The sequence below is a fragment of the Geospiza fortis genome, unplaced genomic scaffold (genome assembly GCF_000277835.1).
Source record: "Geospiza fortis unplaced genomic scaffold, GeoFor_1.0 scaffold396, whole genome shotgun sequence".
Lineage (NCBI taxonomy): Eukaryota > Metazoa > Chordata > Aves > Passeriformes > Thraupidae > Geospiza > Geospiza fortis.
In genome coordinates, this window is record NW_005054345.1 from 1,570,064 (window position 1) to 1,589,116 (window position 19,053).

Below are 19,053 nucleotides of genomic sequence, written 5' to 3' on the forward strand. Positions count from 1 at the left end.
GGCTGCCCGCGGGCGGGCGGCGACGCCCGCGCCGTGTTCTGCTGCGGCTTCCAGGACATCAAATACTGCTGCGATGACCCCCACAGCTTCTTCCCCTACGAGCACAGCTACATGTGGTGGCTCAGGTAGGGGAGCGGCGGTGCCTGCCGGGATAGAGGCGCCGGGCGGGAGAGCCGTGGTCGCCCGAGCTCGGGTGTGTTTGTGAGGTACTTGTAGCCGGGCACTTTCAGGCTGCCTTTGTCCCGCCGAGAGTAGCGGTAGAGCTGCATCTTCAGCCCAGAGAGACTCTTGCTCGTGCCAGGGTAGTTTCTGAAGGAAATAACTCGTGGTCTTGGTAAGGAAGCGCTGGGAAACGCTCGGTGCCTCTGGCAGAGCATCCGGAGCGGCTCCCGCCCTTCGGGCGTGAGGGGAGCGGCTGTCTCGGGGCCTGAGCGCGTAAGATGCTGCGTGCCATAAAGTTCCCAGTGACTTGAGCTACTTTCCCATGTAAGATGAAGCACTACGCAACTTTCCACTTGGAAGGGGCAGATAATGAGCCCGGTGCTCTCCCGGGATAGTGCAGGGATCCGCCTGGCTCTGGCCGGATCTCCAGCAGCGGCAGAGAGGGCTGCTTTCTACGCCTCATTCCCCTCGGGCTCCACAGCATCCAGGCTGGCCGTGTCAGCATGTTAGTACACCTCTGCATGGGGCTTCCACTCTGTTTCTTACGGACTTGTTATTATCCTGATTTTGTCAAATCCCCTCTGGGCTCGCTTATACCGTCTGCTTCTGCAACCCTGGTGGCAGCAGTCACTACCTGCTGTTTGAATATAGATACTTTTATCTGTTTTATACTATTCCCTACTACTTTTCCTGACTGCCCTCTAGTATTCAGATTGTGAGATTTGGTGAACAGCAGTTGCAGGTTCAGTTTATGCACAGTGTTTAAAATGTTGTGGGCATTTGGGGCATCTATTCTCAGCTTTCACCTTTCCAAACTGAACAGCTTTTGGATTATCCTTGAGGCAGATGCTGTGTCCCGCCAATCCTTTTGGTTCCATCTCATCCATACTGTTTTTCACTCCACAGGGCTGGTGTTGGAGGTGCATAATCTGGAGCTGTATGCCTAAAGTGTGGGTGTGGCAAGGTTCTACAGAGTGGCCAAATGTTGCCTCCAGTCTTGGTCTTGCTCTCAGTTCCATTCTGTTGGTGGCCAATGTGTTAATGTCTTTTTATGCCATTCACATTGACTCCATTATTTCAGTGAGCTCTCACTGAAGACTCTAAAACTTTTCTGGAGTTCAGAACTGCCTGTTCCGAGTTTATTGCTATGTAGGCTTGATTTTGTTCTTTATATGTTACATTATGTACACTGAAACTCATGTATATCACTTTTGCCTGCTCACTTAGTTTTCTTGTGGTGTTCCTTGCCCTCAGCATTTGATTGCTTGTAGGGGCTTAGGATCATCAGAAATTCAGATTTCCTTCTTCACCAGGTCATAGATGAAGATATGAACAAAAATCAGTCTCGGTGACATTTCTTCACACTGAAAAGGGACGACTTAAGCCTTGCACATTGCTCCTTATGCTTTTAAGCAGCCTTAAATTTGTAGCAAAACCTTTCCTAATCCTATTTAAATTCTACCCTTTTAACCCCACTTTCAGTACAGGGCTTTGTCCAAAGGCTTTTTGAGACACTTAACTCTGTCTGCTGGGTTCCTCTATCTGTGTGCCTATTGACACTTCATAGACTCCAGCAGGTTAACAAGAGAGTGTTTTCTCCTCATCCTAATGCTGATGCTTTCATTAAAGATTTTATGTCAGGAAGCTGTAAATGCCATCAGCTCCCTGGGGTGGAGCATGGTAACAAGATGACTGGGGGTAGAGGCTTTACCATCAAAGGACCTGTCCCTCATTTTTGGGGAGGGTGAACTTGGGTATCATAGCTGGGCTCAGATTCAGCCCTGTGCAGCCAGACACCCTCAGCACCTTGGCCAGCAGCTCTGCAGTTCCACATGTGAATTCCCTCAGGGCTCCTGAGTTAATGCTGTCCATTACTGTGGACTTATTATTTTAATTTATCTGATCTAATATTTAATGTATTATGATCTAAAATCTACCTTGTCTGGTGCAAAGAGTGGGTCGATTGTGGGGATCTCCCAGCCATCCAGCGCTCTGACAGACACAATTATTTGGCTTCTCTGATGTGAGAAGACACCTCCAAGTGTCCTTTTTGACACTTCTGCTATCAAATACTGTTTAATGCTATATTTCTGCATAACCTTTGACTGTTTCGATCACAATAAACCTTCTCAAGATGGCAGAAAAACTGAAGGAATAAGTTCATATTGCATCACAATATCTCATCTGGATGTTGTAGTGAAGACTCTTAAAGCTTGATATTTTCAAAAACTACCTCCAAGAAGTGAATCCCAGGAGAGGCTTTTATTAAATACCTCTCTGAAAGCTCTTCCTTTAAAAAGATTTTGTAGGGTCTGAGAAATGACTGCTTAGCCTTCATATAAGTCAGAAATTTGGGCCCAAACTTTGAAAATTAGGGATTCTTTTTTCCTTCTTGCTACGGTAGCCCTAAGCTGCTAAAAGGCCTCATGGGAATTGCCATTAGTGGAGTTTTGGTTGTGCTTAACTTCTGCCATAAATGACTATATTCATTGTAGAAAACAGGTGAATAAATACAATTTACCTCTCTAAGCAAAGTTACTGAGTGGTTAGAATTGAATCACTTCCTATAAGTGTTTTCAGTAACAAATAAAATAATTTTTAGTTATTAACACACTGGAAACATAGTATTACATCATTTTGAAAACTATATACATTTTCACATGACAGTTCAATTAGTTTTTTAAAGAAAACATAAAAATAACATTTTTTGCCCTCTCAGAATGTTTTGTTGATCACTAGACTCTTACTGATATTGGCTGGTAACAGCCATATGATAAAATAATCCTTAAAATGCTTCTTTCAGCCTTTGAGGACACACTTTTAAGACTTGAAACCCTTAAGATTTAAAACTAAAGAAGAGTTAGGCAAACCAGCCAAGGTAAGTCTGGAGATGGAAGGGGAAGGACTAGGAGGCTGTGATGGGGGAACTGCTTTAGGTTTTGCTGTACTCCAGGACTTGGGGGTTCTTTTCATAAATCTTCATTTGCTTGACTCCCCCAGATATTTGAAAGCAGTGAGTGACTGCAGCACAAGTGGTTGGTGGTGTCTCAGGGGTTCCTTCAGTTTGGTGGCACACCAGGTGGAATTGCAGGAAACTCTTGCACATTTTCCTTGTGTTTTTCCTGCTGTGGGAAGGACATGGCCAGACCTGTTGGCATCCAGCTCTGACTGAGGCAGTTCATGGAGAAGCCAGCAGCCTTGGCAGCCCAAATCAATAGTTTCTTGCCAGTCTATGCTCTTCTTTTTTCTTGCCAATTCTCTACTGCCTGTACTATGTTTAGAAATAGACACTGCCCATTCCCTTAGCAACATGGAACTCTCTTTTCCCCTCCCACTTCTGCAAAAACTGCAATATTTGACAACATCCAAACACCTGCTGTACTGGGAGCTGCTGGACTATCATAGATAATAGACTATTGAGCAGCTCTGACACATTTCACATTTTCTGCAGAATTTATTATATATAATTAATATTATTAATTTCTGGCTTAAACTTTTTTTGATAAATAAAATAATAAAGTTTGGGGTTTTTTTAAATCATAGATCTTGAAAGACTTATTTCCTCAAAGAAGAGGGAAGGATGCATTTTGCTGTCTCTGTCAGGAGTCCATGGAACAGGGGAAAAGGCAGAATTCATCAGAAGGTTATTCAGCTTTTGAATCCACAAAACACAGATGCTGTAAAACACCAGTGAGCCAAACACTGAGCAGCTCAGCCTCCAGAGCAGTGTGCTGTGCATGCCCATGCAGTTATCACATCTGCTTTACCTCCCAAGTTGAGTGGAAGGGGAGAAATGCTGAACATGTGGTATTTGTACTGAACTGTAGCAGTTATGTTCAGTCAGCCTTTTTGTTTCTCTTTGTTCTAAAATATTTTATGCTTATTTTTGTCACTCTTCTATGAAGTCTTAATTTTATAATGGCCTCTTTCAGTATCAAATAGAATTCTAATGTCCATTCCAAAGCTGTATCTTTTAAGTTGCATGTAATAATGCATATTTGATTAAAATTTTGTCAAGCCACATATAAGTTTTACTCAAAATGCCTTCTTAATTAATGCCTACATGGTGGCGTAATACTGAGGCCAAGCTTTGCTTGGCTGTACCAAACTCCAGGCCTCTGTTTTGGCTTTCCAAAATAGCAAGTCTTTTGTTTCTCTGTGCCCATTCTTCCAGTCTCTCAAGAATATTTATCTGTGTGCTTTGCAAATACTATGAACAACACGTCACTGCAACAATAGCATTGGGAACATTTGATTTACTCAGGTCCGGGTGACTCATGAGCTTCCTTTCAGTCTGTCAGTGGGCAATGCTGCCTCTGCTTAGCCAATATTTAAATTTTCCCTGGCTTTTGATGGTGTGGATGGGCTAATGTTATGAACTAAAAACAACTGTAGGGGCGTGATGCTGATTATCCACTGACAGACAAGTCGATGGACCCACTCAGCAGCTCTCTGGACACAGCCTGGGGATCCCTGGGGAGGCTGCTGACAGAGTGGAGCCTCCCTTGGCTGTACTGCAAGCCTGGATGTGGCACTCAGTGTAACAGCAGTGAAATGTGTGGTATGGCTCTGTCTTTATGTGGAAAATAATAACTTGGGAGAGTTCTGTTTGGATCTCCTACCAAACTTAACATTGCTCGTGTCACGGCTGCTCCATGGCCTTTACTGCCATCTTCATGCAAGATATTTGCTTCGGGATTGAGCAGGTTGTTAATGAAGGAGGTTTGCACACTAATGAGGTCACACCTCGAAGACGCACCCTGAGACCATAGAATGTTACTATGTGGCCTTCAGACAGCGTTTATGGTAAAGAATGGAAGGTGGCAAAATGCTTTTAGCAAGGACTTTTTAAAGCAGATACGCAGCACCATAGTAATTGCTGTAGAATCTAGAGGACCTGCTGTAAGACTGTCTTTATTTTCAGGAGTGTAATTGTTAAAGTGGTCAGTGATCATAGTTACTTGGTATTTTGTTTCTAATAACAGCTTTAATATGTAAAGAATGAAAGAAAATATTGTACTCTGGTTAAGAAATGTCAGTATTCAGAGCTGTGGAAGAGATATTAAGTTTCTCTGAATTAGATTAATTAAGAAACAATCCTCCATCCCCAAACTTGAACCAAAATTAATCTTACAGAACTTAATTATACCTTCTCTGTGGGTTGACGGCTTCAGCAGTTTGAGAACAATCTGGTAGCAAAACATTGTGTGTTTAAAAAGAGTGAGTACACATTGTCCTGATTCCTGATTCATTCAGGAAGTGGAATCAGAGTATCTGTTTGGTTTTGTGATGCTGGTGAGATCTCATCTTGCTGCTGGGGCATGATAAACATTTCTTGTAGCACATAACCTATGATGACTCTTTGACCTGGAGAGTTCCTCAGGTTTTTCTTGCCTTCTCCTTTTGTAACTCCCAAAGCATCTTACACAATTTGTGTAGTGATACTGAAAATTCCTTGTGCTCTGCAATACACAACTGTATTGTCTGTGTCATCTTCTACAACTGCATGGAGGAGAGCTACAGCCAAGAAGGAACAGATGTCTGAATAGAAAAATGTATAATCATTAATATGTATTTGATCTATTTGGCTTTAGGGCAGCTGACTCTGCTTAATGTTTGGATAATGGTGAGCAGCCTCCTTAGTCCTGAACTGTGGGCTGGAATTTAAATGAAATCTTACAATAAAACTTGTACTGTCATGACAAAAAAGCACAAATAACTTTCTGAAGAGCCTTGGTTGTATCACATGGTTCTATGGCTATTCAGCCTTCTATTTTGTCTATTTGGGTCAAGGTGTTCCAAGTGAAAATGCAAAATAAGGCCAGAACCCAGGTGAGATCTCTGAGTGTAGGTCATATCCAGATTCCATAGTAAGCAGAATATTGCTTGCCTGCAAATTTTGTTTGAGCCAAAAAACAGTAAGGAAAAATTTGCTTAATATGTACATATATGCACAAACACATCAGGATATCCTATTTAATGCAGATGATTAATACCATGAAAAATCTTCAGAAGAGTAAAGCTGTTCTTTGCAGAACCATTTTGCTGATAACAAATTATTTTAGCTGTGCATGGAGCTAAATGTTGCCCAAACTTCATTACTGAATTTGACCAGTAACTAATGAAAACCTCATGTGAAAGTCATAGCAATATCTGCCGTTCTTATCCTGCTGATTTTAAGAATTTCTCCTGTGGACATATCTGTGTGCTGGTGCTGTGGGAGCCTGTAGAGAAGCTTTGCAGTATCTTGAATGTAAAATTCATAAAAACATCCCAAGGCACAATTCTTCTCATCTTCCTGCAAGGCCACAGTAGAGTTCACTTCTCCCTGATGGCAGTGATATATAAAGGCATTTTTATGACTAGAGGATGGAGCTTGTAGAATTCAAGACATTCATTTCTCTTCTGTCCCTTTGACGTCTGTCAAAATTGTAAATATACCAGAGCAGTAATATAAGGATTCTCAGTCCTCAGACTCCTCATCTGTGACCAAAAAGCTGCTGTTTAATTTCACCAGTAGTCAGGATCTTTGTCATGGACTGTAGAATAGAAGACTGGAACATGGAAGGCATCAAATGGCCCAGGAGAGTGTAGGAAATGATAGCTAGACTGTATTATATTGGGTCCTTTATTTCATCATGAGAATTTTATGTTAGGAAAAGACTTGAAAATAGGGGTTGGAAATCAGGAGAGATTTCTGTATATACATATACTGTCTCACTGTGTGCCTATGGGAGATGTATAAGGTAGTTTTTATTCTGCAGGATAGCACCTTGATAAAAATCTACATATAGTACTGTATGTTTGGCCTCCAGAGTAATTAATTCCTGCTTCTTTGATGCCTTTGATATTGTGAATAAACTAATTCAGCTTTTGTTTTCCTTTTACTGCGACAAAGATCATGGGAGAATTTCTCCAGTCTTGATTGGAGATTTATTTAATTAATGCAAAGGCAGAACAGCAATCACAGTACTCCACCCTGCTCTGCAGAGCTGCTAACAGAATTGAATACCATAGATTGCATGGCTTTTTATACTATACAAATGGCATTTCAGACTGAAAATACATCTTTAATAGTCATGTTGTTTGAGCTGCCTGGAACCCTAAAATCGCTCTCTGTGTGTGCACTGAAGAACTTTTTGATCTCACTGATATCAGTTACTGCATGAAGTTATTTCTGATTTTCATAAATACATTTTAAGTCAGACTTGGGAGTAATATACATGAAATGTCACTGAGAGCCAGATGTTCAACTGCTGTGTAATGACATTGACCCTTCTGAGGGCAGTGAAATAACTGCAGTTTATACAATTGAAGTATTGAGCTCTAAATTTTGATTTACAGTAAAATACACAGTTACTCCCATGCCTGAGTACAAGTAAACTCCAGACTTCATCTTGACCATTGTTTTAATGGGTCCTCCAGGCTGTTTGTACACTTAATTTTTTTTTGTTTTGTTTTTCTCTCTTAGTGTTGGAGCACTCGTGGGCCTGTCAATAGCAGCAGTGGTCCTCTTTGCTTTTATCATCACTGTGTGTGTTCTCTGTTACTTGTTTATCAGCACCAAGCCACGCAGCAAACTTGACACTGGTTTGAGCTTACAGACAGCAGGTAAGACCAGTTGTTGTTGATGTGCATTATCACCTGCAGAGGAAAAGCTTTACTCTGTCTTTAAATGGATGTGGAGGAATCCAACAGTGTGTGCTTTCATTCTGATGGGAATGTCAAGATGTAATCAAGCTGTCCTGCTGTATGCCTGCTCTGTGAAATCTGCACCAAATTCAAAACATTTAGCAGGAGCTTAGTATATTTATTTAGTAGTAGGAAAAATGTAGAAGTTTGCAATACTGAGTGAGGGTAAATTAGCCTCTTTATCAGGAAGAGACTTATTGATTTAGTTGCTCTGTATTTCCTGTCAAGAGTACATAAACATAGTAGTGATTAATTCTAAGAATAAGAACCTTAGGAGAGATTTTAAGTATATTTTCTTGTGACATTCTTTTTTTTTTCCTTTCTTCCTGACATAGGATGCAGACTTTGAAGTCTAAAACTCTTTGTTTCATTAGCAGTAGTCCATGCCTTTGTGCCCAGACTGTGTTGGCAGATGCCTGCAGGAACAGTGCATGTAACCTGCACTAACCCACTCACATGGGAAAATTGCTGCTGCTGCTGCTCCAGTTCACTACATTTGTGAAATCTCCCTTGGCAAGATGGGGTGTGCTAAGTTTCACCCTTTATCTTGGACTTCCTAAATATTTAAATGAACTGCTTCAGCAGTTCAACCAGTAAAGTTGTAGGAAATAAAAGGAATGTTGTACTTATGTAGGCATTGGAAATTCAACAAATTCTGGGGAAAAAAGTCCCCTCAGCTCAAGTTTTCTCTTTACTTGTTATTTTAAAATGCTTCTACACCTGCATGGCAGTAAATGACCAATGAGTTACTGTAATTACAGCTTATTACAGAGCAGTAAACCCCCTCCTGAGTGTCTAGTTAACACAGTCCACTTCATATCAAGCTTCCTGTGTGTAATTTTCTTCTCCAGAGAATGCGGGCTTTGGTTTAAAAGTGATTCATAGAGCTGTCAGAACTGCAAAGCCTCCCTTTGTAGCTGGGTGAGGTGAGCAAGCTGCTGAAGTCACACATTCAGCAAACTGCTACTAATCTACAAATTGAAAACTTCACACTTATCCTGGAGAGAGAGTGGAATTAAGACCTGCTAGCTAGAACAGCCTAAATAAACTCTTGGGTGGGATGAACAAAATGCTCTCGTGCTCTTCTACAAGATGGCTGTGTCTTAATTATAAACAGGCATTATTTTTGAACATGTTGCTGTTTAATTTCTTCCCTCAGGTTTTCCTGCTATTGCAGCAGCTCTTAATCCACTGCCAGGACAGCAGTTCTGTATTTCTCATGCCTTTATTTTTGTGCCAGACATGTTTGGCACGTGAGGAGCTGGGAAGGAGGCAGGTGCTACTGCACCACTGCTGCCAAGCAATTCCATCTTTCTGTAGGGACTCGAACCCTGCTGCAAACCCACAGCCTGGCAAAGGCTGTTCCTCTCTTTCTAGGATGAGGTGAACAGCACTTCATTGATGACCCAGCATTCATGTAGGCATTCCAAGCCACAATTCCAAACCTTAGGAGGCTGGGAAACTGAGGGATCTTTTCTTTTTCCCAGCCATCTTCTGTGTGGTTTGGAGCTTTGCTTGGACAAATTCCTTTGAATTTAAACACGGTTTTGACTGCTCTCATCTTACGTTTTTTGCTTTTATTATTCTGCTTCTTTGGCTGCTTCAAATGAAAATTATTTCACATCCAAATTCTCATAGCTGTGGATGTTGGTGAGGTGGGTTGCTGGAAATTGAGAGCCAGTTGCTTTGCCAAGGTTGAGAGATCTTTGGAAATGTTTTAGGATTTCACTGACAAGCCTGAGTGCTTGCCTTCATCATACTTGGTTTTCTTTTGCATGGAAGTCATGCAAGGGCTGAGTGTCTGACAAGATGGCTGGTTAGCTGCTTGCAGCCCTGGAGAAAATAAAAACAGTCTCTCTCCTCATCTTTCAGTTCTTCTGAGAGTGCAGGATAACTGTACATAAGCAATAAAAACAAATTAAAAAATTAAAACAGTTTTTAGATGCTTCAGAAAGCTGCAGGCCTGAGGGCTGTGAGTTTTAAGTATGAACTCAGTTCAACACAGCTTTTTCTGAACTAGCATAATTTTGCCTTTAGATGAAGGCTGTGTCACACTGTAGTTGTTGTGCAACATCTGGATCCCTGGAGCACTCAGAGAGCACTCATTTTTGAAAGCAGTATTTTTTATTATATTCAATTTCAGCCATAATACATCAGCTCAGTTGGAGTTTCATATCTCGTTAAACAAACAATTGGTTATTTTATGCCTTTCCCTATCTCACATAATAGCAAAAGTTGTCATTGTTCTTAGGCTCATCCAAGATCTCCAAAATACAGAAGTGGACTGGTTGAATTTTTACAGAAATAATATACAGATCAGTGATAAATCTAACAATAAACTGAATGTGAAGCCCTTTATTAAAGTTTCTGATCCTACAAAAGGCATATCAACTGGAATTTGCCTCTGTTTAGCCTTAAACAAATGGTCTTCCATAGCATCAGCACAGATCTTCCATTGCATCAGCACAGATCTTCCATTGCATCAGCACTGAGTGTTACAGATTGGGTTCTTGAGTTAGCTAAGGATGTTTTAGCCCTAGCAAAAATTTACATTTTAATCTGAGCATTGAATTTCAGGAAGAATGAGCTCAGCCACTGGTATAGACAAGGAGGAACTATGTAAATGTTACTGGAGTTTGACATGTCTATTTGTAGAGTACAGAGTTGATCCATAATATGCAAGACAGTATGTGCTGGCAAACACGTATAAATGAAGATCCTGCATTTCAGTTGCTTGTTAAGCTCTTTCCAAGAGAAAATATTTTTCATTTAACTCATTGTAGATGTTTTTGTTTCTCCCATTTGAAGGCTGGGGATGTGTAACAGTGGTAAAAGAAGGCTGGAAGAAATCCAAGCCCTGAGTATGCAAACATGATGTATTTATTCAAGGTGAAAGGGAATTTGGTCACGTGCTTTGTTCTTCTTTTAACAAAAAATGTCTCTTTTTGCAAAAGGTTTATCCCCTTCAAAATGTGGGAAGCTAGAAGTCACAGGATTTTAAGTGTTTTGTTAAGGCTGAATGAATAATGCTGGAACATCCCCACAGTGCAAGATAAGGAGGACTGAGTAAATATTGCATAATTGTCAGGATGGCAGTGGTAAACAGGCAGAAAAGGGGAAATCCAGAGGCACACCTTGGCTCTGGGAAAGGTGCACATACACTTGGCCAGGCAGCTGATGGGAGAGGTGTGATCGTCTCTGCTGGCCCCTGAGAATGGGCTTTGCCATCAGAGATATAAAAGGTGGAGAGAGCCTCTCCACCTTGGTGACCCAAACAGTTTTTAATCACATTTTCTGAGTTTCCCTGGTATTTCTGCCAGATCTGGAAAGACCTTTGAGATGAAGTGTTCTGTGCCACTGCAAAGCGGGAATAGAAAATTACATTTTATGCTGATAACTAATACTTCTCCCTTAAAATTTAGCCCAGGAAAACCTCTGTAAATGTGTTCAGAGTCAGACAAGGACCTTTGGGTTGGAGTGTGAAAGAATCGTGGCCTTGTAAATGAATCATAAGTGCTAGGGAAGATGTGCTTTAGTAGAAGTTATTAATTCCTTACTCTTGCAAAGCAGTGACATCACAATATGCAAAAGTTCATGGTTTCATTTCATAACAAGGAAAAACACAGCTTGAAAAATACCCAGATGACTTTTCTGTCCCTATGTTTCTCCTTAATCAAAGATTCCTCATGGGGAGTTATTCACATATATTAAATATTCAGGTATTTTGATGAAAAAGCACAAAACTCTCACACATTGTTTTTCTTAGCTCAGTACAATTATCTGACTGTTGGTTGTGCAAGCAGATAGCTGCTGCCTGAATTCAGATGTACTGCTTGGCTTTTGGGGTGTACACCCATAATTTTGCCTTCCAGGTTTAGGAGTAATTTCAGCTGTATGGTGTTCTTGTAGCTGGCTTTAAATTTCCCCAGTTAGGCTACTTTTATCTGTGCCAGTCGTCTACCTCAGATTTCTGTATGGGGAAAAATCAGCCAATGGGCTCAACTTTTGAAAAAAACCCACTTTTTTTTTTCTTCTTCTTTTTAGGAAATGAAGAAAATTTCCATTTTAAAGCTGGGAATTCAAAGTTAATGGAAATGTGCATCACTAGAACAGACTGAATTTTGAAATATCTTTATTGGACTCCTTAGCTTTTAGATTTCCCAGACTTTCTTGTAGCAGCAAGATTTTTGCAGCTCATTAGGAATGATGTTTTTTACTATGAATATACCCATAGCTGCTGTAGGCTTCCAAAATAAAGTGCCTTCCTCTGTAACTGATAAGAATTCTTTTTTCTTCTTTTAGGGTTTGTTTTTTTCCCAGCTGAAATCACTCAGTTGTTTTCAACTAAGATCTTAACTTAAATACGATTGTGCAGATTTTTTTAAATGCTAAACTATCAAATCCTATTTCTGCATTTTTGACACCAAATTGCAGTTTTTTCAATTCAAACAAAATAAAATAAAATGCAGCTTTCAAAACACCTCAATAACAAATAATTCCCCTTTCCCAATCTGCTTTGCTTCAGGTTCTTATTAAATTAAAATATTAGCATTCTCAACTTTTCATCCCTTTTTGGATATAGGGAATCTGTTTTTCAATCCCTTCCCCACACACTGGCTGGAGAAAAGTACCCTGCCCAGTTAAGTTTGTCTTTTCTGTCTCTTTGTGTTGGCCCACACTTGGGAAAATGGAAAATGAGGTCAAAGACAGTGTTGAACTAAAGGGTAATGGGAAATCCAGGGAGGCCTGGGAGGAAGATTGATGAGCTCCACAAGGAGAATTAGATGACAGGATAAAGCAGAGAGAGGCTTTAGAGCTGGCAGATAAAGGAGAAAACTTCAAGGAGCTGAAGGCTCCTGGGAGTTTTTGGAAGAGGGATGGGACTGATGGAGCTGGGAGCAGCAGAGCAGGGAGGCCGCGATGCTGGAGGGGATGGAGAAAGTCCTGGGGGCCACAAGTGGAGCAGTGGCTGTGGTGGGCTGGGGAGCAGAAGCCTGGTGCTTGGGGAGAGAGAAGGACAGGGAGCCTGGCAGAGGGGGAATCATGTACAGGGTTGAGATTTAGGGCAGAGAAAAGGGAGGAGAGACTCCAAATATGACTTGTTATTCATGGATGTGGGCACTATCGTGGGAAGGATAGTAGCAGAAAATAAAGACTGGGAACAGAATGAGGAAAGTGGGAAGGGAATGAAAGAACGAATATCAGGTAAGAAAGAAAATAAAGTTGAGGGCATTTAGGAAAGTCTTTTCTTCTAAAGCTTTGTTTTCTCAGCTGCCAGCAGGGATCAGTAGAAACTGGCAGAGTATCTCTCTCCTCCCTGCGCTGATCCACTGCAGGCTGCCTTTGCTTTAGCTACTCTGCTCAGATGGGCAAACTTGAGTTATCTGCACTGAATCAAAAGATTCCTGCCCTTCTGCTCCAAGCAAGTGTCTGTATCAGTTAGCTGGTGGAATTTTAACTATTGCTTATGTTAACCTATGAAGTTGTGCTCTGAAAAACAATTTTCAAATGCTACTAAGCTTCAAAACCAAACACTCAAAAGATGGGAGATGCCAGAACTAAAGCTTTTGTGGGAAATTGGTAAAATGCCTAACTAAAAAGAGTTTTATCTGTTCCTGTCGTCATGTTAATCTTTCTATAAAACTTGGGTAACGCTTGCAAAGAAATATTGTGAGCCTCCCTACACACACTCAGAAGTTTGGGGTCACTGGATGAAGGTGACTGAAAGCAGCAGTAACTGATTATGTTTGGAGAGGGATGAAAGTTTGCGATTTATGGTCTGTTTTCTTGAATATGGGACATTTTAATGTGATTTCTTTCAGGAGACTTTCTGATTTCCTGCTACAAGCCCAGCTTATACCACAGTGCTTCTTCCTTAAACTGCTCTTCACTTTGATGTTTATTCCTTTTTAACACAAGTTAATAATTGCAGCCTCCCTGAGGCCCAGGAATGCAAAGTGGAATGAATTCAATCTGTCTCATCTAAAAATTGTAGAAGATTCCAGGAACTGTGGTTATTCTAGTGCAGTGGGCATATTTATGTATTACTACTTGCAACTGATGGAAGAATAATGCTCTTAATTCTTCTAAAAATGCCTTTGTTTTACAGACAGTGAGGCCAGAGGGAGTTCGATATGTTAAAGACAGAGGCACTGAATGGATTCTACCAATGTTATGAAGAAAAGAGGTACCATGAGAACATTTCTTTTTATCTTATTCTGTTGTATTTGTATACTCTCTACTCTGTTTTACATGGATTTTATAAAATTATTCTTTATGTGGGTTTTTAACTTTTTGAAAAGCACTAGCAAACTGTCTCTGGCTGATTTATTTATACACTGCCCTGATGCTGTCCTTGCACAGGGATGTATCTGCAGAGACTTGGACAGAGTCCTTCCCCAGACAAATCTCTTCCAGATTTACTGGCACTGAATACTCCATCATGGTTATATGCCAGCCAAGATTATATTCCTTATGCTGTTATTGTCCTTTCCCTGAGCTGGCCTGGATGCACCAGAGCTTACTGAGGAGGCAGCCACTGTAACTTATTCAAAAGAATTTCTTTAGTGATGAATTGCCAGAAAGGCTCCTGTGTGACAAAAGGGTAAAAGCAGTGACGTTTCTGGTGGGCAGTTTAGTCTTCCATTTCTTCCTGGGGATGCAGGAATCAGGGCCAGGTAAATTCTGCTACAGAACTGGAGAGGGTTATCTTGCAAGAAAGTTGATTTTTATGCTGAAATAATGTGTAAAGGTCAAACTGCCTATGGCACAGACCGTGCAGAATAGTGTTTAAAATGTACCCCAGTATAGATGAATTGTACTTCAGACTTAAGAGGACTTTATGAATAATGCAAAGAACTTCAGATGGCATGAAACATGCATTTTATTTTCTGCAGGGGGTGAAAGCTCATAGCTTAACAGCCATAGAATGTGAGAATAGCTGCAGGTCACCAATGTCTATCACAAGAAAAATAAGTGGTCCTGTTTGCTCAGCAGTTGTTTTCAGATGAGCAGGAAAGTAAATGAGTCAAGACTTCCTCGTTTCACTTGTACCCTTAAAAAAAATAAAAAAAGCCACGCTGTGCATCCCAAGTGCACATGCATCTTTCTCAGAGCTCTTTATCGGCATAACAAGTTGATTTTGGCTCCTTGTCCTTATAAAAATACTGAAGTGTAACAAAACTGATTTCAAAACTCCTAACCACCTCCACACATTTTTTTTCTGCTGTTGCAAATGAAATGGCTTGTGGGAGAAAAATGCCATGGAAAGACTAAAATGGATCCCGCAGTCAGAAAGCCGTCTGTAGTGAGAAAATCCAAAAATATCCCAGGCAGGCACCAAGCACTGAGATGAGCTGAGCAGTACTTGTCAATGTGCCATTGCTTTTTGAAGGCCATGAGCCTCTCATTTCCTCATGCTTCTCTTTGCCTGCTTTTCTGTCGTGGTAGAGAGGCTGATGTTTGCAGGGTGCCTGCTAACTTGCTGTTGCTTACAGGGATAGAATTGAGAGAGAGCTGCAAAGCACTTGGGTAGGGTTTGAATGCATGCGTTATATAAAGACCAAAAAATCTGGAAGCTTTTTTTGTGGATGAAATACCCAACTTTTTTTTGTTGCCAAAATGAGACTGGCATTGTTGTGAAGACTTGAAAGTACTTGAAACCTCATTTGGAGCTAAATCCAGGAAAACTATGTCCTTAGCCTGTGAGCCTTTTTGCTTCCTGATTCAGAATGGAAAAGGAGGCAAGGATCTTTTCTGAACTTCAACACATAATATGACTAAGTGTTGATAGAAATTCCGGATCTCTCGTTTTTTGTCTCCTGCTTTTCACATGTGCTTGCTACAGATTTCATACCCACACCTGTCATGGAGAGCCACTTCACAGTGCAGCACTAAGCCAGAGAGTCCATCAGTGCTTACAAATTTCTACTGCTGGGAGAAAGCTACAGGTGCCAATTAGATTTCCTCTAGCAGGCATATTTCTTCTGCCAAATTCACTGAGTTTTAATTAGGAACAGGACCCCTTGTGCCTGGTGTAGTTCAGCATACAAGTCAGGCTTGTTTGCTTGCTCTTTTCTAGCAAAGGGGCAAACACAGCTCTTAGCTTTACAAAGGGAAAGGAGAGGAGCTAGGCAGATGAAGGCATTGCTTCTAACTTAGAGTGATAGTGCATTAAATTATTAAGTAGTTGAGCCATGCACAAGAAAAATCTGACACAGATTTAGTGAAGACAGATCACGACAAATCAATGTAATTTCTCTCTTTGTCAAGGTAATTTTCCCTATCAGGTAAGTGGGAACAAGTGGCTGTGATTACAGATCGTTATGAAAATGCAGTCAAAGGGAAATTTTCAGTGACTCATTCTCAATTCTCAATTTTTGGAGGGAAGAAGGATGTCTTGGGAAGTGTCTGGCACATTATCCCAGATGAGTAGTAAGAGTTTGGCTGAAGAACTAGAGAGCGCATGAATAAAATTTTCGAATGACACCACCCTGAGAAGGGTTGCAAGACTCTGGGGCTAAAACTACCTTTCAGAATTATCTGTGCCCTTGAGAAATGTTCTGAAATTAAAAAAAAAAAAAGTGAAATAGAATAAAAATCAAGGTACCATAGTTAAAAAGGAGAAACCAAGTCCTCAAGAATAATTAAAGAAGCTGACTAAATAGTAAAGAAATGCTTTCTAATATCCAGTGTAAACCTCCCCTGGTGCAGCTTTGAACCATTCCCATGCATCCTTTCACTGGATACCAGGGAGAAGAGATCAGAGAATCACAGCAGAGACTGCACCAAGGCTCGATACAGCAGGATAACCCCCTCTTCTGAGCAGCTGGTTATTTATTGGTGTCTGACACACCCTAGGGTGGGGTGTGCCTCCTCAGCTGCCAGGGCACGCTGCTATCAGCCAGATGGCAGTGCTGGGGAAGAGTACAAATCTAATTTTACATGTATGTCTCAGCTTTTCATTTAAGTTCATCAGGAATGTGTAACCATCCTCAGAGTCTTCAGCAGAAAATAATCTAGAATTAGAATCTACAAAAAGTATCACTGATAATTCAGATGAGCATCATTCCTCTCAGTGACCCAGCACTGATGTTCTTTACTGGTTAGGATGCTCTTGCTGCTAGTTGCCATCTGCCTCGAGTCCAAGATCTCATGCTTCAGAACTTCTATCAGTAGCTGAGTTAGCTGAAATTGCCCAGCCAGACTTCAGTGCATGTCCATTTTTTTGCATATCCAGACAAGCATTTGCTTCTAAACCCATCTGTACCAAGAGCTGTTGTATTTTACCTCAGAATCAATCCTGCTTTAATGAGCAGTAGAGCAATTTATTTGTATAGAAATTCCTCAAGTGTAGTTTGGAATATATTCTGGTGCCTTTCAGGGTTAAAGGCACACACTGAGGGTATGTCTATCATTAAAAAGAAATGAAATGCATGGTTTGATGTAGATATTAGTGGTGCATTTTCCAAGAGGCACTGCATAGAAATGTTAGGTGAATGACTGTCTTTATCTACAAAACCTTTTTTGTTTTGTTTCAGCACCATTGTGTGTGGGTCTTTATCACATGCAAGGGGAAGTTCTCACTTGCCCAGCAGAGGAGCAGCAGAGCTGCCCATCCACAAACACCCCCAGAGGAGGCACTTAGTGTTTCATAGCTCTAGTAATGCCCTTTAGGGGTGCTGTTCTTCACCTGATAAAGGTTAGGAATATAATGAGATACTTGGAAAGCAGTATCTGTGCCAGTGAAATGGATTGAGCTGTGTGGTTTGTTCTGGTTTTTTTGGTAGGGAAAAGTTCATCCCCTGTTCAGTCTACCTCATAACTGTTACTGGTATTTTGCAGATACAGAGCTGCATCCATGACAAAGCCCCCACCAAAACAAGCTGTTGCCAGAGCCAAGTGACTTCAAGACACTTCCTAAGGCGCAAGGATGGACTGTGACTGTAAGCCACGAGAACCTGACTCACTCTTCCAGAGGTGTTTCCTGGCTCTTACAACCACTGTCGATAGCCAGGGCCAATCTGAAGCTGTGCCAGGCTGTTTGTGTATGGTTGCTATACGGAGAAGTTGTGTGTTTTGATTTGCACATGTCAGCTACTGCTGTTCAGTCATTTTCATGCAAGTTGTCTCTACCCTGTGCAATTCCAGTGGGATAACACAGTTGTCAAGCAGAGCGGAATTTGGCACACCATGTTGACCAAGCTTTATTTTAAGCTTTCCCCGTGTGCCATGTCAGTGTGGTGTCTTCATGACATGAACATGGTTGTCTTTAGCCAAATGTGACTGTTGAGTGCACAAACCAATGTGAATGTAGTACCTCAATAAAATCTGCCATTTGTGTTGTATTTTTCTTAATTTATCATTTCCCCTCACCTTTGTTTCCTCAGAAGATTCTCATGAATCTTAAAATTATTTTGATAGGAGAATTTTTTAACAAAAGGTGAAGTTAATAAAGAATAAATTTTTGTAGGGGAGTTAAGATTTAAGCTGTTTTCACTGGCATTGGTATACACTGAAATGAATTGAAATCAACATCCACGATTGTTTTGCAGATTCTTCATCAAAACATATTGGAATATTTCTTGGGAAGCAAACTAAAATTTTCCAGTAGTATTTCAGTTTGGAGCACTAATTTGTGAAGTGTTGAACTTCCTTCAGGTAATCAAAGAGCTCTAATTGCACATTTTATTTCCCCAGAAGTCTTAGGAACAACCAACACAATCTTAACTGTCATATTTGAGTTGTCAGTTCTTTCAAGCTTTCAGTCTTGAAATCATGAACATTAGTGATAATGATTTCTTTTCATCTTGTGAGGGTTTTTTAAGGTGAGTGATCAAAAGAATTTCAAAACTGTTTAACCATGCTGTTGATATGAAGGCAGTAGACATTATAACTTCCATTTGCAGATCAGGCCTAAAATATTTACCTACCATGTCAATTTAGTCTGTTGTTAACTTCATCTTGTTAAGACAGAATCCTTGTCTACTGTTTGGGAGTGACATCTTTTTGTGCGATAGGGCTTGAAATTTAAACTCTGTAGCTGTCTGGTACTGTGCATCAAAACCCCAAAGTGCTTCTGATCTCATCTGCTCTTATGTGAAATAATACAGCAGTGCCTGCCATTGAAGTAGAGAATGTGGTGTGTGTTCTTCCAATAGCTGTCTGTATGTAAAACCTCATTAAACTGCTGTTTGCTAC

At 40.8% G+C, this 19,053-nt stretch overlaps 1 protein-coding gene across 1 annotated transcript; it reads left to right on the plus strand.

The window, feature by feature from the left end:
- Positions 1-3: 3 nt before the first annotated feature.
- Positions 4-18,200, plus strand: SHISAL2A (shisa like 2A; the record flags this gene model as incomplete). The annotated part of the gene is made up of 4 exons (XM_031058541.1): positions 4-125; positions 7,634-7,773; positions 13,964-14,041; positions 17,698-18,200. Coding segments are annotated over 3 exons (294 nt in total), but the record flags the coding sequence as incomplete, so codon positions are not given.
- Between the last annotated feature and the right edge of the window lie 853 nt (positions 18,201-19,053).